Source organism: Bidens hawaiensis, unplaced genomic scaffold, assembly GCF_021521415.1.
Source record: "Bidens hawaiensis isolate Kalapana, Puna unplaced genomic scaffold, B.hawaiensis_p1.1 tig00033817_1, whole genome shotgun sequence".
Taxonomy (NCBI): Eukaryota; Viridiplantae; Streptophyta; class Magnoliopsida; order Asterales; family Asteraceae; genus Bidens; species Bidens hawaiensis.
This window is the reverse complement of record NW_027495807.1, coordinates 1195-22361: the sequence shown is the minus strand read 5'-3', so window position 1 is coordinate 22361 and position 21167 is coordinate 1195. Positions and strand designations below refer to the sequence as shown.

General features: G+C 34.0%; 2 protein-coding genes across 5 annotated transcripts; both read left to right on the top strand.

The window, feature by feature from the left end:
* The first annotated feature begins 7231 nt into the window (after positions 1-7231).
* Positions 7232-13887, top strand: LOC143585324 (uncharacterized). Of its 4 annotated transcripts, XR_013144534.1 has the most exons (12): positions 7232-7405; positions 8358-10484; positions 10913-11054; positions 11180-11262; positions 11346-11584; positions 11741-11827; positions 11916-12015; positions 12113-12332; positions 12415-13051; positions 13375-13428; positions 13523-13643; positions 13746-13887. XR_013144534.1 is itself a non-coding variant. In XM_077067138.1 (10 exons), exons 2-9 carry the CDS (start codon positions 8367-8369, stop codon positions 13029-13031), a joined length of 3606 nt encoding a protein of 1201 aa, XP_076923253.1. In that variant the 5' UTR covers positions 7232-7405; positions 8358-8366; the 3' UTR covers positions 13032-13051; positions 13746-13884. The 4 variants fall into 4 exon arrangements, 2 of the variants coding, with proteins under 2 accessions (XP_076923253.1, XP_076923252.1); XR_013144535.1 differs by lacking the exon at positions 13375-13428 and having other exon boundaries at positions 13566-13643; XM_077067138.1 differs by lacking the exons at positions 13375-13428; positions 13523-13643 and having other exon boundaries at positions 13746-13884.
* Positions 13294-17869, top strand: LOC143585332 (small ribosomal subunit protein uS13z/uS13y/uS13x-like). The gene is made up of 7 exons (XM_077067145.1): positions 13294-13374; positions 13566-13620; positions 13746-13815; positions 13912-14067; positions 15235-15444; positions 17326-17514; positions 17605-17869. Exons 1-7 carry the CDS (start codon positions 13294-13296, stop codon positions 17708-17710), a joined length of 867 nt encoding a protein of 288 aa, XP_076923260.1. The 3' UTR covers positions 17711-17869.
* Positions 17870-21167: the final 3298 nt, after the last annotated feature.

Below are 21167 nucleotides of genomic sequence, written 5' to 3'. Positions count from 1 at the left end.
CGTGGCTCAACCAAAATTTTTGATTAGCTTGGTTTACTTGACCAAATTGCATTGTTGGCTTATTGTTTATACTTTAGAGCAGCAAATCCTCACACAATTGCTTAAAATCTTGTTTAAAAGTGGGTTGACGTTTTAAACTGCTTATATTTTTGGAGGTTAATTTTTCAATTTTAGACATGAAAGATGTTAAATTATAACGTTTTTTTTATTTTTTCATATAAATGTCAACTTTTGAAAAAAGAAAAACAATTTTCTTTTTGAGCATTTTTTATATACTATTCACTTTTAACATTTTTATTTTATTAGTTTTGTCAATTCTATGAATATTTCCAATCATTTACTCTAATCACGAGCCAAATATGTAAACCCAAATTCGTTAATTAAGAAGTTAAATACGCAAACTACTTAAAATACAAATATGAATCGTTTGAATCGTTAGGTATTACTCATATTCATAAATGAACATAGACACAAATTTAAATTGGTCGACACAACACGGCACATAAATATATAGGTCGGTTAGGGTTGAAGAATTTCAACATGTGACACGATTAACACCCCCCTAATTATACTTATTGTTCATGTGGTCCATAATTGGATTCTGAATGTATGCCATTGTATGGTGGTTGTCTACTGGTTGATTATAGATGAAGGTGTGGACCATTTTCTTACAAATCAAAGTGTACTATAATGGCACGTGGAATGTAGAAATTTCAAAATCCAACTAATGTATTTTCCGTCACATAATATATCATTTTTAATAAAAAAAACATATTTAAAATAAATAATGTCTCCTTAAGGGGGGACGGGGCACCGCGTGATGGAGCTCCCATCACGCGTGGTGTCTTTCTCCACACCGCCACCGCCCCCTTGTCACGCGAATTTGGGCATATTTGCGTGATGGGTGTCACGCGTGAGATGAGGTGGAAACCAAGAAATTTATCCGTTGGGAGGGGGGTGGTTATGACCGTTGGGGGGGAGCCGTTGCCGGAAGTGATGGATCGCCGGAAGGGATGGGTCACCGGAAAAATAACAGGGAAGAAGGAGTTGTGCTGCGTTTTGTTAGTATTATTATTATTATTATTATTATTATTATTATTATTATTATTATTATTATTATTATATTTTAAATACAATTTACACATGTAACCCCTTAACTCTCACATTTCTTTTAAACAGAATTTAGAATAATTTACGAATTAAACCTTGAACTTTTGAATGCTATAAAAATGATATAAAAGTCGGCTAAGTTGGCGGAAACGTGACGAGGCCTATATCAACCATTTTTTTGTCGGTTTTTATTTATTTATTTATCTTTGTAACATTTAATCTTACAAAAAAAAAAACAAAAAAAATTCCATCACACACCACCACACCACACCACACCACCACCTCTAGTAAAAAACCATTACATGTGATGGATTTGGGGTTGGTGATGTGGCACCATTTGATTGGGTGGGTGTGTGATGAGTGATGCCACCACATCCACCACCCCTCCCCCTAATCATTCACACTTTATGACACTTACGGGCTTTGTTGTAGTAACACATGTGCCTTTATAACGTCCTATAGTGCCCAGAGGGATAGTGTAGGGACTTTATATGTCCCTATAATACCTCATTACACATGACATTTTAAGATATGGTTATTCGGCACCAAAGATGGTAGCGTAAAGCGTGACGGAACCGAAACCTTTTTTCTATATTGTAAGGCCCCGTCACCGGTGGCCCTACTTTAGCGTTGGATTTACTCATAAACGCAGTTCTAAATATCAGAGTTAATTAAAACATTCGCGGAATTTAAAAACTTTCATAAAACATTTCATAACAAAACACGTCTTGTCTTAAAACATCATTTTGTCTTTCAAAATAAACGAAACATTAAACTTAAACGTCTTGAGTCTTTCGATGCCAGCCTCTTATTCAGTGCCACGCGTCTCCTCAAGCGAGCTGCCTCATCCTACTCACCTGCGTGCATACTAAAAGTCAGCTACGTTGAGTGAGTTCTAGTTAATCATACACTATACAATACACATAAACTTATATTCTTTCATTCATACTTTCTTACTTTCATACTTTCTTTTGTATTAACTTACTTTCATATCTTACGTTATAAAGAGCATTACGCCCTACATTCCTCGAGTATTATTAGGGCTCGGTACCCTCCTTCCTCGAGTATTATTAGGGCTCGGTACCCTCCTTCCTCGAGTATTATTAGGGCTCGGTACCCTTTTTCCTCGAGTATTATTAGGGCTCGGTCCCTCTTTCCTCGAATATTAGTAGGGTTCGGTTCCCTAGTTCTCGAATATTAGTAGGGTTCAATTCCCTCTTCGTTACCATACAACCATCATTTCCTTCTTTTATTAACTTTATCACATTCATACACATAAGCATACATATCATACTTACCTTATACTTAGCGTTACAACCTGACAGTACGTGCAATATCCGAAGATCGTTCACGTACCATCAAGCAATCATTCATACATATCACATCATTCGCATAAGGCATACACTTATCTCTTAGGATAAGCGTATTAACAAACATATCGAGTATGCACACAGCCCCGAAAACATAACACATAAATGGGGCTAGAAACTCACCTGAACACGGTTACGTTCACTGTTAATCGTAATCCCTTTCCTCAGTTGTGCACGGCTGACTGTATAACAAGTATACATATCAATTAACTATCACTACTTATATCATCTTTCTAGTCTTAATTACTACCCACAACGAACGGGGGTCCGGGGGCAGCGCCCCTGGCAGCGGGGATCTAGGAGCGGCAGCCCCTAGCAGGGTCCAAGGGGCAGAGCCCCTGGCTGGGGTCGAGTTGCCAGGTCAGCTTGGAAAAATTTTATTTACATTAACTGTCTTAACACATTTTTCATTAGTTTTTTTTTTTTTAATTTATTTTCTAATCGAACTTGGCTTTAGGCGAAGTTAAACCTTAGGCGAACTTAGCTTTAGACGAAGTTAAACCTTAGGCGAACATAGCTTTAGGCGAAGTTAAGCCTCATGCGAACTTATCTCTAGGCGAAGTTGTCATCAGGCGAACTTAGCCGTAAGCGAAGTTATCAATTAGGCGAACTTGGCCTCAGGCGAAGCTATCGCTTTGAAGGCGAAGTTATCGCTTTGAAGGCGAAGTTATCGCTTTGCAGGCGAAGTTGCCCAGATCAGCCGTTGTTTGGTTTTTATTGAGCATTTTGGCGATTTCAACACCCTTGTTAAGGTTCGTCATCACCCACTACGCTTCCCGACCATTTTCGGTCGTATCTACACTATAAAACTTGGATCTTTAAACTTCAAAGATCAAGAATCATACCTTTCTGAGCTTGTTTGGATCTTGTTTAACTTGTTATCACAACTAATCGCTCTCTCTCTCAGATCTGGCTCGGTTCTTCCCTCAGCCGGCGGCGGTGTTGGTGTGTGGTGTGTGTATTTTGGAGTGTTAGAGAATATGGTGAAATGAAAGATATTTTAGAGTTTAGGGGATATTTATATCCCTTAAATCCCATGGACCTAAGGCTCATTCTCATTTAACCCATCTCAATTAATCCAAGTCCATGATCCGCTCCTTACTCGATATCCAAAATTAACGCGAAATCACTAAACATAACTTTCTTTATTCAACATTAAAATTTTAGGATGTTACATATATGATTTTCGTTTCTCACATATTTGAGAAGTTTTGTTATTTTGAGTCCGGACATCGAAATTAATCAAAATCTAAATATTAAGTTATTAAAAATATATATATTGCTTAACAAGAACTTAAATATGTTTTTTTATATTACATATATTTATTTTATATATTTAAAATGAGTGTAGTTATAAGAAGTATTTTTTGTATAAATATTTCTTATTAATTTCATCCAAACTCAAGTATACATTATGAAGAAAATGTTGGAGCTTTTGAGACTAGTTCAATAATAACCTATTTATATGTGGTCCATTATGGACTAAATTATTGAACCACCTATATATGGAGGAAAAGTAAACGGACTAAATTATTTGGTTTTAATGTTTACAGGCGGTTAGGCTATCTGTAGTGGATGAGCTATAAAATGGGGTGACTTGAGTCATGTGGCGCCTAGTCAGTAAAAGATATGTTTTTATTTTAGATGTGTAATGGTGTTGTAGGACCCTGGAGTACAAGTTTCTTCATGATTTATATAATCAAACACTTAAATCACCAAAGGTTTCCATTTATTTAACTAACCAAATAACCAATCGACAAGTATTATAATGAATCACAACCAAAAGAAACACGACTAGATTCGAGTTATAAACACACCCACAAAACTAAACAAAATAAGACTTGTTCATAACGGTTCCCAATCCAATATTTCATTTCCTTCACATCTTTGGGCTTCAAGTCCATCACAGTCTATCGGGCACCTGAGAAAACTTTTTGGTTTACCCATCCTTGTGATACTGTTAAATAGCATAGATTGACAAATCTTATCAAGAGTCAGTATTGTTGTTAAAATTACATAATTTATGATAAAAATATAAGCATCAGACGGTCGTTTAGAATTAAGTCACACATAGTACTACATTAGACGGCCTTGTCTCATTTAATGTATTGAATACCCATGAAACAAACAACTTATATGATAAAGAAAAGACATTGACTGAATATGAAAGTGATTGAAACAGATTTTAGTAACTTAACATAATTGAATTTGATAGAAAAAACGTTTCTCTCTTAATTGTTAATAATGAATTATTGTTTTTACTCTTTTTTTCCTCTTTATTTGACTCTTGAAACTACTATTAACTTTGGTTATTAACAATTATAGAAATCTTTAATAATAGAAGATTGTAGTTATTTGATGACTTATATACTTTAATTAATATATAATGTTAATAACTATAGTAAAAGTGACTCTTTTTTTTCTTTTCAAAATGGTGTAAAAATTTAACTATAATGGGTCTAATTTTCTAGCTGTTACAACTTAAATTTACCCTAAGTACACATATGCTAAGAACTAATACCAGGATGCAATAAAGATTAACTAATCGAACAATTAACTCGTATTATTATCGAATTGAAATAACAAAGTGATTACAATAAGAATTGAAAAAGAATTGAACGAAATCGAAAGTGAGCCCTAAAACAGTGTTCTTCCCTCTTTTACAAGCTCTAATGTGTACTAACAAACTAACTTTTAAAGTTGATAAGATTAGCCCTCCAACTTATTCAACTAATTATATCTCACCTAAAAGGTTTCAACTACGAGAATAGCTCCATCTTGTCCCTAAATTATTCCTAAGTTGACAACAAAGTGATTAAGATGAGAATTTCTAAATAATTAAACGAAATCAAAAGTGAGCCCTAAAACCGTGTTTTACTCTTTTTACAAGCTCTAACGTCTACTAACAAACGGAATTTCAAAGTTGACATGATTAGCCCTACAACTTTACCCAACTAATCACATCTCACCTAAAAGATTTCAACTATAAGAATAGTTTCATCTGGTCCCTAAATTATTCCTAAGTTGACAACAAAGTGATTACGATGAGAATTACTAAAGAATTAAACGAAATCGAAAGTGAGCCCTAAAACCGTGTTTCCCCCCTTTTACAAGCTCTAATGTTTACTAACAAACTAACTTTCAAAGTTGATAAGATTAGCCCTCCAACATTACCCAGCTAATCATATCTCACCTAAAAGGTTTTGAGCTACGAAAATAGTTCCATCAAGTCCCTGAAGTATTCTTAACTTGACATTAGACAACCAAACTATACAACATATTACTTGTAAAGTAAATGGTTAAAAATGAGTTTTCACTCTTCACTTCATTCTTGTTAATTCTCTTGTTGAAAGACTTAAGCTTATATTATGTTCATTTAAACAAAAACATCAAACTCACAAAAAATTCAAAAAATCGTTTTCAAGAAGTAAAACGTTTTCTAGCGGAGCTGAAGATATAAAGTCTACAGGGAGAGATAACTATAAAAAAAATCACGCCAACAATACAAATTGAAAAAAAATTGTAAAATTTTAACGTATAAAACTACTTCAGTTATATTTCGTGTGATAGTTTAATTACGTTATAACGTATAATTACCAAATTGCCACCACACATTTTTCTTTCCTATTCTAGAGAGTTAATATACAGAAAACATATTATCATGGTATTCCTTAAATATGCAGTAGCATGCCAATTTTTTATTACTATTATTATTTTTCCAACGTATTATATATGTTTCAAACAGACCACGAGGAATGGATCACCCAATATTTTAAAGCAATATTTACATGGCAATAAACCATTATTGTTATATATATAACCTGCATAAGACTAATAGATAACAGCAGTCAAACTAATTTGTATATACTTGTTTTTAAAATTTCAGAAAAAACTGCTTAAGTATTAACCACTCTTTTTTTTAATCATAAATGAACCAACTAGTTTTAAATATGCTAGATAAAACAGTAAAAACCAAAGCAAAACAGATAGAAAACCATCAATACCTTCTTTATTTGAGTCATATATTATTAATAGCATTGCATATGAATTTAAGTGTGTAAACGAGTTGAACCTTATCTAGCCCGAGTCGAGCATGCGCCTCAAACAAAGCCCGTTTAGTTAACGAGCTCGAGCTCCTTGCATGAGAAGATCATTTAGGTTCGTCAAGCCTTAACAAACCTTGTGTATTAGTTTCATATGGCACTACCTAGCTCAAGCCGAGCTTTGGCTTGTTTAAGAGACTACACACCTGCTTCAGTCGAGCTTACGCCCGTTTAAGGTTTTCTTAAAATCTTTAAAAATATTTAAAAATGTATGTAAGTTAGTTAAAAAATAATAAACGAGCCGGCCCCGAGCTTAAAAAAACGACTCACGAAGTAAATTCGAGTTCTCATAAGTCAAAACGAGTCTAGCTTTGGCTCGTTCAAGATACTACAAACGAGCTCGACCCGAGCTTATGCTCGTTTAAGGTTTTCTCAAAATCTTTAAAGATATTTAAAAATGATATAAACTAATTAGTTATCAATAAATAATAAACGAGCCGTGCCCGAACAAAGCTTGAGCTTGAACATCAACTCCCGAGCCAAACTCGGACTTTTGTAAGTTAAACGGGCCAAGCTCGAAAACAATGAATATCACAAAATTATAAAAATTGTTGTTAACATAACAGCATCTTGCAGGTGAAGACTGTTTTCATACCCTTTTTCTTTTAAGTAAATTAAAGATTAAAGATTAAAGATTTTAGAATCATAACCTAAAAATTGATTATTTCATCCATCCACCAAAGACAAAGAATTCCCAAATTCCCAAATGTTTCTTTCTTTCTCTCACTAAAACCCCCAATTCATTCTCTCTCTAAACTCATCACCCACCAAATGTATCTGCACTGAAATCCAACATCCCCTGTTTCTTGATCCCATTTTCAGGTACCAATTTCATCAATTTCACCTGTTTTTGTTTCAAATTTGATGTAAAGTTTCAATCTTTATAGTTTGAAACTGCATTTGTGATGTGGGTTATTTACCAACCCACCATAGGGTTTGATCTTTCTTGAATTGGTTATTATTTGTTTTTGATAATCTTGAATTATGTTCAAATTTGCTATAAAGTTTCAATTTTTATGGTTTGTAAGTGCATTTGTGATGTGGGTTATTTACCAACCCACCATAGGGTTTGATCTTTCTTGAATTTGCTATTATTTGTTTTTAGATAATCTTGAATTGTTTACAATTTTGCTATAAAGTTTCAATTTTTATGGTGTGATGGTGCATTTGTGATGTGGGTTGTTAAATGTTAAGTAACCCTAGCGTTTGATCTTCTCTTGAATTTCTTATTATCTGTTTTTAGATAATCTTGAATTGTTTCCAATTTTTCCATGAAGTTTCAATTTGTATGGTTTTTAAGTGCATTTGTGAAGTAACCATAGGGTTTGGTCTTTCTTGAATTTGTTATCATATGTCTTTAGATAATTATGAGTTGCTTACAATTTTGCTATAAAGTTTCAATTTTTATGGTTTGAAACTGCATTTGTGAAGTAACCATAGGTCTTGATCTTTTCTTGAATTTCTTATTATTTGTTTTTAGATAATCATGAATTGTTTCCAATTTTCCATAAAAATTCAATTTTAATGGTTTGAAAGTGCATTTGTGAAGTAACCATAGGGTTTGATCTCTCTTGAATTTGTTATCATCTTTATGAATTGTTTACAATTTTGCCATAAAGTTTCAATTTTTATGATTTGAAAGTGCATTTGTGATGTAGGGTTATTAAGTACCCTGAGGTCTGATCTTTCTTGAGATTCTTACTAATTTTTTTGAAATATTCTTGAGTTTGTAACAACTGAGATATGTTTTTGATGTTAACTGTTGTTGTGTTAGGTTGTCAGGATGAAACTGAGATCAAATAGGGTTTTCAAAAGGGAAAAACCCAAAATCCAGAAAAGTTTCAAGAATAAAGGTTATTCATTGCGGTCTAATAAATCAAAAAATGGTAAAAAGGTTGATACTTGTTATGAAAATCTTGAAATGGGTATGAAAGGACTAAATAGTGATGATAAAGGGTTGTTTTTGGGGTCAGAGGTTTTGGATCCTATGGAAGATTTGGATGTTTCTTGTCCCAAAGAGGAAACCGAGGAGGAAGAGGTAAACGAGTCAATGTCTGTGAATTTGAGTGAAATGGACGTCGGTGTCAAGGAAGAAGACGAAAGTTTGGAACTTGAAGCGTTGGATGAATGTAAAGTTACGGAAGAAAAAGGTAGGTGTGGGAAGAAAAAGAAAAATGTTGGGAGTTTAAAGGAAGTTGAAAGTAACCAAGAAAAGATTGATGTTGTTGTTGTTGATGATGTAAACGATGATGACGATGACGATGCTGCTGCTGATGATGATGACGATGATGATGATACAATTACGGTTATGGCCTTGAAACGTAAGAGAAGGAGGAAAAGGATAAAGGTGGAAGCTTTGAGTTCGGAATGTAACGTAAGAGATAAAACCAAGAAAGTTGTGAAAGAGGATGATAGGGTTAGTGGTGGTGATGTGGCTGTTGATGATGGTTTCAAGTCAGTGGTTCTTGGATTAAAACGATCAGATGATGTACCAAAGAGTATGCTAAAACATGAGACCAAAAAAGAAAACAAGAGACCAAAAAAGAAATTAAAGAAGCAAGAAAAGCCTTGTAAGCTTCAGGCTACCACTAGTGGCGATGTTGTAGCAGCGGTTGATGGTGGTTCCAGGACGGTGGTTCTTGGTTTGATATCAGGTGATATACCAATAAATATGCTAAAACGTCGTGGAAGGCCTCCAAAGGCGCTTACAGAAGGCGAAAACACGAAACCGAAAAAGAAATTAAAAAAACGGGAAAGACCTTGTAAACTTCAGAGTGAAATTACAACGTTACCCTTGAGTGAAATACCAAGTACAAAACTAGAACGTCGTGGAAGACCGCGTAAAGGTGTTATTGTCAAGAAAATCGAACGTCGTGGAAGACCCAAGAAAATGGAAGCAAGAACTTTAGCAGCAAATATGGTTAAAATGAGAAAAAGGAAGCTCATGTCGGTTAAAAAAAGTCTAAAGATTGGTAAAAATGAGAACTTTGAAGAAAATAGTGACCAAATTGTTCGGAATCTAGCTGGTAGGAAGCAGTTGAAACAGTTACTAAGAGAGAAAATATCAAATTTATTTTCGAAATGCGGATGGACGGTTGATTTAAGACAAAGGCAAGAAAAAACATACCTAGATGCAGTGTATATTGAACCTAATGGTAAGAGATCACACTGGTCAATAACGGCGGCGTATGCTAAATTAAAGCAGAAAATTGAAAACGGTGAAGCTGATGATTGTGAAACGTCTGCCTTTACACCGATACCCGAAGAAGAAATCAGTATACTTTTTAGACAACCTCGTAAAGTACGCAAGCATGAAAGGAGGAAAAAATTGAAGAATGCAAAGAAGGGTAAAATCGTCACCGGGAAAAAGAAGAAACTTGGTAAGAATAAGAAGTCAAAAGATGTGTCAAAGAGGAAAATGTTATTCAAGCCACGTGAGAACGGGGACAAACAAGACAACAAGGGTGTTTCGGTAATTAAGAAGCGTAATCTTTTATCATGGATGATTGATTCGGGCGTTATTTTGGCGGGAACGAAGGTTGAGTATGGAAAGACTAGAAGACAAAAAAGGTCTTCTGAGGGTGTTATTACTAATGATGGGATTCGTTGCGGTTGTTGTAATGAAATTATGGGAATAACTAAATTTGTAGGTCATTGTGGAGGAAATTTGAAATTTGGTCGGTTTTTTGATGATTTGTATTTGGAATCGGGAATGTGTGTTAGAAAATGTTTGTTGGATTCATGGAAAAAAGAAGAGGAATCAGATATTATTAACTTTAATGTTGATATTCAAGAAGATGACCCGAATGATGATACATGTAATATTTGTGGAGACGGCGGGGACTTAATTTGCTGTGACGGATGCCCTTCGACTTTTCATCAAAGTTGCCTTGATGTCCAAGTAATTACTATTTCTTACATTTGATTATAAAGTTTCTTGCTTTCTTAAGTTTTTGATTTTTTGTAACTGGTTAATGTAATAATCAGGATCATTTCAGTACTTCCAAATAATTATAAACTTTAGTATTATTTGAGGGTAGTTTTGGCATTTATTATATGTAATTATATGATTACATACATGTAAGTTGGTTATTACATATGCGTAATCACAAACTTGCATATAATAAATGACGAAACTACCCTATAATAATATTAAATAAATATATATATTAAATAAATAAATAAAATGATTTGACTGTTAGGAGTTTTTGAGGTTCTTAAAATTAAAACTAGTTATTTTTTTCTTTAGATTAATTGATTTAAGACGAAGTGAGCATTCGAATACATGTTAGACAGATTTTTACCACCGTTTGACTTTGCGTGTTGTAGAATTTTCCTACGGGAGATTGGAACTGCGTATACTGCTCATGCAAATTCTGTGGAGTTGTTTCCGATTCTACCCCTCAAGTTGAAAACTTGCATGATGAAATCACCTCACAAATGCTCTCATGCTGTTTGTGCGAGGAAAAATGTATGTGATCGACTGATCGTATATAATAATTAAGAAAAAAAACGTTTCTTTATTTATCTTATCTTGAATAACTTTATAATACTATATATATTGCTATCAAAGTTACAAGCTTTTGAATGTAACAGTCCACCAATTGTGCGTTCAAGAAACCGAAGATGTAAATCAAGATTTAAAAAGACAACCTTTTTGCGGAAGGAAATGCCAGGAGGTATAACTTATAATTATAAAATTAGAAAATAATAATTGATGTTGCATGATATAAAAATCTGATTTTTATTATTTATTTGTTAGCTCTTTGAGCGCCTCCAGGCGAATCTTGGGGTGAAATACGAACTTGAAGACGGGTTTTCATGGACTCTACTTAAACGTTCTGAAATCGACCAAGATTTTAGTGTTCCTGAAAGTCAACTAAAAATTGAACATAATTCCAAATTGGCCATTGCATTCTCTGTAATGGATGAATGTTTTGTCCCAGTTGTTGATGAGAGAAGTGGCACCAATATCATCCGTAACGTTGTGTATAATTGCGGGTAGGCGTCGAAACTCGAAATAACTATATTTGTTTTAATGTTTGATGTGAAGCAGTTCACTTTATTTAAGTTGCCATTAAAAGAGTTGGTAAATTTTTAATACTATTAATTGTTATTTATTGTAATGATTACACATACTTGGAACCTATTTTTCAGGTCAAACTTCAAGCGATTGAATTATGCGAGCTTCTTAACCGCGGTTTTGGAGAAAGATGACGAATTTATCACAGCAGCATCCATAAGGTTACAATCTTTAACTTCCAGTTATAATATGTTATACCAAAGAGTTTATATAGTAAGAATTTATCATTTTAATTATTATTTATGACAGGATACACGGTTATCGGTTAGCAGAAATGCCTTTTATCGGTACTCGACACATTTACAGACGTCAAGGAATGTGTCGCCGCCTTTTGGATGCAATCGAATCCGTATGTCGCCTATAATAAATTACAATTACAGTTATTTTATTATTTCCATAATAAAATCATATAACAGCTTTTTATATTATTATAATAATATTTTCAGACTCTTTCTTCTTTTGGCGTGGAAGAGCTAATAATACCTGCCATTCCCGCACTTCTGCAAACGTGGACCGATGTGTTCGGGTTCATGCCACTTGAAGACTCACAGAAGCAAGTGATGAAACGCATGAGCATGATAGTGTTTCCGGGGATAGATATGCTTAAAAAGCCGCTTGTTCATAATCAGTCTGCTGACGTGGCAGCATGTCATACTTCACCTGCAGGTACTCGTGAATATTTGTTTTTTCAATCTTTTTTTGAACAACAAACTTCTGATTCTGAAACCGTGTGATCAAATGTTTACAGGGGTCGTTGAAGATAGTATTGTTTATGAACGAAAGGAAGAAACGGTTTCTTTAATGGATGGTTGCAGCAGTCCCGACCATAATGACGAAAATACCCCTCAAGTCGAAACAACTTCATCAAACGCGACAGATTGTAAACCAACGGAAAAAGAAACCGTGTTAACTGATTGTTGCAGCTGCCCGGATCTCGAAAATGTAAATGGTGTGAACAACCTATGCGACTTAAATCTTCCAGACGGTCAAACTTCTGTTGACTCCGAGTCGTTTCCGGATTGTACTATTGGACCGAGTTCTTTGGAGTCCGGGGTTTGCGGGAACCCTGAATTGTCAGAATTAAAGTTAGATGCTGAAGCTGAAGATGACGGTGTTCCTGTGGTCAAAGTCAACCCGTCTCCGTTGACTTCTGAATCGGTTCTGAAAAACACGTTTGACCTGAATCTGGACCCTACTGTAGTTGAGACCGATGTGCATATTATTATTGATGATTCTGTCCAGTGTGAACCTCGACCGTGCGTTAAGTCATTCGAGTTATCTGACTCGAGGTCTCAGGTTGACCAGAGTGCTGGAGGTCAAACTGATTCCAAAATATGTGAATGTCAACCCCTTGTCATGCATTGACTCCGTTTCGTGAACCAATGGTAATATCTATGATTATAATTATGATTACAAGGTTGTGCATGGGTCGGTTTGGTCATTCTCGGGCTTAAACCGACCCAAAAAACCGAAAATTCGGTTTCGGTTTTGCTTTTGCTAATTGGGCTTGAAGTTTTTGGACCAAAAAATGGCCCAAAGTAATGAATTTGGGCCTGAAACTTTGTGCCTATTTTTTTTTTGTTAATAAATGAATAATTTAGTACTAAAAATGTAATTTATCATTTAAATGGTGCTTGCATTAAAAGGGTATTTTGCATGCACTATTATGTTTACAGTTCCATTTCTTATTCGGCCCGTTAACTTGCAGGTAGGTTTATTGCAGTTAGATAGACTTCAGTAGCAGATGAATAAGATATTAATGGTTGCATGTTAACAACAACAACAATAATAATAATAATAATAATAATAATCAACCACTGGCAGCTTTTTGTAGATTTTTCTTTTGTAATTTATAGGATTTTTTTTGTTATCGAATGACTGGCAAAAAATGGTTTCCAGAATCCGACGCTGTTTTGGAACCCGTATGATTATGCATATGAAAATATAGAGGCTGGCAACAAGGATCTTTATTTTAAGGTAAATCGAACGCTTTCCTTTTTTTCTTGTATGCGTTTTTTTTTAATATTTCGGTTTTAGAGTGTGTATTAATTGTTGGTGGTTTATTCGGTTAATATGCAGTATGGTTTAGCCGTTTAGGAGATTTTAGCTGGGAGCAAGTTGTGGGATCGCGCTTGATGCTGACGGTTGTGTATATTAGTTTAGTTTGTTTGAACATCATAAAATGCTTGTACAAGTTGTTGCCCTTTTTTATATTTGTTTTTTTTTTAAATATTATGTTATGTAGGTTGTTAATTGTTAGTTCTCTTGATGTTGTTCTTGTGATTTTCGTTCGCATATGGTCCAGTTGTATATTAATCTTCTGTTTGTCCACCGCGGTTCATGCAAGATGTGTTCACGAACGCTTATCGAATGAGATTTTCTGTTCGTTTTGTTCATTAAGGTAGTGTGTTCACGAACACAAATAAAATCGGCAGAACCTAGAGATTGAGATCGATGTGTTAATAATTGTGAATGTTGATAAAGGTAATGGGAACAATTTAAAAACAATGTATGAATGTGATATCTTATTTTATGTTATGGGTAATAAATCAAAGAATATAAAATGTTTAGACAACATAAATAAAAGTACAAAAAACTTTCATGAACAACATATCGAACATTTATGAACACATTATCGAACGTTTATGAACACATTACTGAACATTCACGAACACAATTGAACAAACGGGGCCTCTGTTCATGTTCGTTTGTTTAATAAATCTAACAAAATTTCATGTTAATGTTCGTTTATTTATTAAATGAACAAACATAAGTGAACTCCCTAACGAACGATTCATGAACTATTCGCTGAACGTTCAGCTCATTTATAGCCCTACTGGTTAGAGGTGCACAAATCTGGTTTTTCAAATACGGTTCCGGGTATGACCGGCGATGGAAAATTGGGTAATGGTAATACCAGGGTCGGGTTCGGGTATGCCTCTAAAAACCATACCCTATGCATCAGGTTCGGGTCGGGTATAGAACCATGTATTCTAAAACTGAGTATCTGAATACCCAGCTTCGAGTATTGAAAAAACTCTGTTTTCAGACTTTTTTCCGGGTAGAGATTGGGTTTTTTAAGAGGTTGCACTTTTTAGTGGTATTTTTTGGGTCTTTTCGGGTATTTCATAAACTTGGTTTCGGGTATGGAACCGGTTCCAGTTTTCAGGTATTACCGGGTACAAATCGGGTTCGATTCAGGTACGTGTTTTGATACTGAAATGCATATGTACGGGTATTAAAAACCTGGGTATAAAAAAATCAGTTCCGGGTTCTTTTATCGGATCCGGTTTCGAGTTCAGGTTTTTTTTTTCAACTCTACACACTAGTAAATAGCAATTACTAATTAGTCAAGGAAATGAGGCCCATACATTAGACTAATTGTGGGCAACTAAATGAGGCCCAAAGTAAAGTAACTTAACAAGGCCTTCATATGATGTATATAATCCTCTCACTGAAACTAGGGTTTATAATAATAATATCAGAACAAATACAACATATCAAAGCACCAGCCGCCACCACCTGCAACCATGGTGAGTCATTAATCATTCAATATCTCAACTCTCAGCTACCTGAAACTGGTTTGTGTTGATGGGATTTGTTTATTATTACTGCAGTCACTCGTCGCAAATGAAGACTTTCAGCACATTCTTCGTGTCCAGAACACCAACGTTGACGGCAAGCAGAAGATTATGTTCGCCATGACTTCTATTAAAGGTATTGGACGCAGGTTTGCTAATATTGTCTGCAAGAAGGCTGACGTCGACATGAACAAGAGGTATGTAGTAGCCTAATTATTATTATTATTATTATTATTATTATTATTATTATTTTGTACTGTATTTGTTGTTGAGATCTGGTTATTGATGTTACTTAAACCCTTATTAAGTTTAGATTAGTTGCAAGCCTGCGTTTAGCTCAAATTTTACTTATTAGTTAAACAATATCTATCATAATATATATATACACACACACACATTTATGTTTGAAACATTAAGGGGGTGTTTTGGCTAGCGTTTTTAACAAAGTTTATATCTTTTTAGCTTTTTTTAACAAAATAAGCTTAACTTGGTGTTTGGTTTAGCTTTTTAAGCTTATGCTTATTAGCTTATATACTCTAAAGAAGCTTATTTGAAGATGGTTTTTTAGCTTATTTGAAGAAGCTTATTTGTGTGAGGGTGTAAATTACTCATTTGACTTCAAATGGTGGTGGATTAATAATTATTGAAGCAACTTGTTACTGTAGAAAATCAAAGAATGGTGGATTTAACAACTTATTAAGACGCATAATTAACTTGTAGAATATAAGCTAATCCAAACATTTAAAAATAACTTACCAAATAATAGAAAATAAGCAATAAGCTACTTTTAAATATAAGCATAAGCCAAAAAAATAAAAGCTAGGCCAAACACCCTTTTAGTACATAACCAATTTTTATACAATTTTACAATAATATTTGTCTGTATAAGTTTTTATAAAAACTTAAAATGGGCCAAGGCAGTGCTTGAACTCATTATGTATTTTCCCTTTTAAAATGATATGTACCGTGAACGAATGAAGAATTTTTTTTTCAATCATAAATAAAACATTGATAGAAAATTGTACAGAAACAGCAGCACTAAATAAAATTCATGGTATCCTTTTTCTCCATATATAAATTCTGCACAATATTAAAGTTACCAATATTTCCAATATCGGTCCTCGACCGATATTTGATATTTTTTCTCATTACTGCTTAGTACATAACTAATTTATATACAATTTTACAATTTTATTTTTAGTAATAATTTTTTTTAAAACTTAAAATTGGCCAAGGTGGTGCTTGAGCTCATTTGCATTACCTTAAACAAGCCAAAGCTGGACTTGATATCAATACATAGTGGTTTAAAGCTCGAGCTTGAAAACTAAACGAGCTTTATTTGATGCTTAGTCTTGTTTGCACTTCTAGTTGTTTTTTTGTGAATGATTCATGAACTTTTAACATGTTGTTAATCTTTCGTTACTTTTCTAATAGTGGTGCATCTTTAGCTAAGCAGTTAATGCGGAAAAATATCGGATATCGTTTAAGGACCGTTATATGAGATATCGATTATCGCAGTGAGATATCGGTGGGATATCGGTATATTTTAATGTCATGTAAAATTCATATATATAGCAATTTAATACTAATAATTCAGTATAGTCTCCTACCATTAACAAATTAACCTTTTGCAAATTGAAAAACACTAACAATCGTAGCAAGTAAGAATTGATTAAGACGTAAAACACTAACATTGAACACTAAAAGTTAATAATTAAGATTTTAAACACTGATATCAAGAAAATTGGTGATATATTGGTCAAATATAGTCCTATATCGGTCAATATCGTCGATATTATTGGTACTGATATTCTGAACCATTATTTTGATTTATATATCGCCAATGGACCGATAACCGATATATCACTGATATATTGTTGATATATCGGCGATATCGACTGCATAGATTTTTAGACTGTTACTTTTCTGGCGTATGTTTGCATAATATGATGCACCACATTAATATGTGGTGTGTTTATCAAATACTTTTTATGAAATGATATTTTTTTTATAATGAGACATTTTTTATCATATTTTTTTTACAGAAATTAAGTTTTTTTGAACATTCATTTTTACAGGGCTGGAGAACTTTCAAGCGCTGAGATTGATAACCTGATGACCATTGTGGCTAACCCACGCCAATTCAAAATCCCAGATTGGTTTTTGAACAGGAAGAAAGATTACAAGGATGGGAAGTACTCACAAGTCACTTCAAATGCTCTTGACATGAAGTTGAGAGATGACCTTGAACGTTTGAAGAAGATCAGGTTCGTCTTATATTTTCTATTTGAACAAGTCAATTTTCGTGTTTGTTTTATGCATCATATGTAAATGTTTTTGTACTTGTTTACATTCAGGAACCATCGTGGTCTTCGTCATTACTGGGGTCTCCGTGTGCGTGGACAGCACACCAAAACCACTGGCCGTAGAGGAAAGACTGTTGGTGTGTCAAAGAAGAGATAAGTTATTTCTTGTTTTTGAAACTATGTTACTTTTCGGGTTTAGACATTCTCATGAAATTTTGAACGTTTTGGGTTACGTTGTTTTGTCATCGTTATACTTGTACCTCTGCCGTTTGTTTGAGACGTCGGGTTTTTTATGAAATGGATAATTTATGAAATTTGGGATTTGTTTTATTGTATTTTTTATTTAATTTTGTGCATCTTTTTTGTTTTTATGTTTGTATCAAATTTCGACAAATGTTTTACTTGTTTGTGAAACATCATGTATGATTGTTTCATAGCAATTCGCAACCCACTCACATTGCACATTCGGCTTTACTTCATGTACCGCTTGATACCATTCTAACCTCATACTGACCGAAAATTAGATGAAGAACAAAACATGCTAAACTCCATAAACTAGAGAGCTTGATACACCGTGTTTTAGGGGTGATGTTTTATAGTGTTTGAATAATTTCAAAGTTGTGACGGCCATAAGTTACACTTTTGTAAGTTATGACTTACGGCAACAAGTCTTAAAGAGGCTTAAATAATGAACCACAAACGCCCCCCTAGATGACTTGCTTAACTAAACGGTTACTAATCTAGAACTTCAATCGCGGTACAAACATTTGATATCTTTTGTTTTCAATGTGTACAATATGACATGGATGTATTTTATTTTTCTTCACTAACGTTTTGAGATTTCAGATGTCTCAAGCGAGTAACAAAAGAGACCATTATATTTATTTTTCTTCTAGCAAAAATCAACGATAATTGTGATCTAAGCACACCTGAGAGCAGATTGCTGGTTTTTTATTTATAAAATATTTAAAAAACCGCCTTTTTGAAAAAGAAAATATGGGCTTGATAAATGGTTTATTGTCGTATTTAGGCCTTTTAGTTTTAAAAAATAGCTTATATATTTTTTGTATCTCAGAAAGAACTGGCGGCTAGTAACCGGTTAATACATTTTGGCCTAGATACTGGTTAACCGAAACAGATTTTAGATTTTTTTTGAATATTTTGTTAAACCGTTTTTTTCCAGTTATGTAACGGTTAACCAGTTCAGTTATGCCCAAAACCAGTTATACCAACTAGGATTTTTGTGCTTGAAAACCGGTAAGTACCAGACCCGATTAGCCGGTCTAGCCAATTAACCAGTTTGTGCATGTTTAGTTATATACATAAAAAAACGTGTTCATCAGTCATCTCTAAATGTAAATTAAATTTCGGGTCCCTCTCGAAAACGGGTCCTCAGTAGCGTCGACGCCTGACGACCCTTTGTGCGACCCGTCATACAAGTTGATATCAATGATGATATAAAACAAGCTAGTGCAATCAAGATTCTTTTTCCATATAGTTCAAAAGGAGAAGCTTTTTTTTCTCTAAGGTAAACATAACAGAGCCTCATGTGCTAAAAGACATAGAAAGTTAGGCAGGCTGTGGGCATCAAACAAAGTGGTAAAAAGAAGAGAGTACCCTACGTCCAATGATCACAATATGTGAAACAAGATTAGTCTTTGTGACATGTCAAAATAAAAATAACATAAGGTTTATCCTAACTTTTTTTTAAATATTTAGTAGGAAGTGCTAGAACATGTGACACCTTATTAGAAACCCATAAAACCATTGAATAAGTGACACCTAATTGGGCTTTATTAAGTAAAAAGCATTAGACGTGAAAAAAAAAAACCTGAACCCTAATTGGGCTTTATTAAGTAAAAAGCATTAGAGGTGAAAAAAAAAACCTGAACCCGAGAGAAAAACCGGAACCGTTTTTTTTTAAAACCGGGATTTTAATACCCGAACCCGAACCGACCTTACCCGTAGAGTACGGATAGGGTATGACTTTCATTGTTGAAACCCGAACCCGTACCCGATCTAAACCCGATAATACACGAAACCCGGGTTTTTTGCATACCCGGATATTAATGTTTGTGCACCTGGCCATGGCTGTGTGGCTGCCCACAGATCTATAGTCGTTCTCCAACGGATCTTTTTAGAGCACATATATGAATAAATACTTGTTAGAGCAACACCTTTTGATACACCAAACAACAATTGAAAACACATAAAATATATGTTTTTATATTATTGTTTAGTTGTTTTTATATTGAATGAACTTTGAAGTTTGCATGCAAAAAAATTGTAGTTTGGATAAAAAAACGAAGCAGACCCGTTGATAGAAGAAAGCTGTACAAAAAGGGTTTTCTTAATCCCGGAAATAATCAAAACCCAGAAAACGAGTTTTTTCAATACACGGAAATAGGGTATTCAAATACCCGGGTATTGAAGACCGGTTCAATACCCGACCGGGACCCAGTACATAGGGTATGGTTTTTCAAGCCAATACCCGGACCCGAACCTGACCCGGTTATTGCTAATACCTAATTTTCCATTATTCGATCATACCCGAACCCGGGTTTTTCTAATACCCGATTTGTGCACCTCTAAAAAGCAGTCCTGCAAGCGTCTTTGAGCATTAGTTGAAGTACGTAAATCTAGATTTCTAGGTAGTATGTCAGTAGGCTTGAAGAAATGATAAAATATCCAGTAATGGATCATTTGTATATGTTTCTAGGCAACGCTGTAGAACTAGTTAGGTATTAGTCAGATGGTAGGGTATAGACTAGCGATTAATCGAGATTAATATGATTGAAATTTATATTTGGTTTTCAAATATACATATATATATACCAAATTTTATATAGAAAACTTTTCGATTTTTACTGATTTTGATCAATAGTGACTAATCGGCGTCTAGTCAATGGTATACCGACTAACGAGAGAAACCGTGTCGGTTCGCCAAACATTTTAAAAAATATTTTTTTTTGGCATAGTTTCGTGCTGTAACCTAAAACCGATCAAATTCGCGTCAACTCATCACTGCAACTGCACGAGTTTTACCAATAGACCACACGTTGTTTCAAAAACGTTTCTTTTTATTATATCAAGTTATACGAATGTCAAAATTACGATGGACACTTCTTTGGGTTTATTGTGACTGCCATTACGAATCTAACGACCGAATTCGTGTCGTTATGCCGCGTAACAGGCCATATGTGATATGATTTATCAACATTTGTAATAACCCATTTCAAGATTTCATCATAACTAACAAATCAGAAACCATCATTTCATCACATTAGAATCAAAATAATAATGAGATTTCATCAAACTATTTTTTAAAAACATAAATTTTTTACTATAAAATATGAGGAAAAAAATGCATCTCTTATTTCTAATTATGTGTATATCTTTTGCACAACATTTTTGTATATATGCTACCCGCACTCCCCTAATACAGAAAGTTCTGATAACCAGACTTTGTCGTCTTAACTGGACGCATACTGGCTTCAGCGTTTGACATGTTTAGTTGGTTGTTATTATTATTATTATTATTTAACATTCTTTAATGTAATTAATTAACAGGAATCTTTATATAATCAGCAAATGTATGATTGGAGTGTCAATTA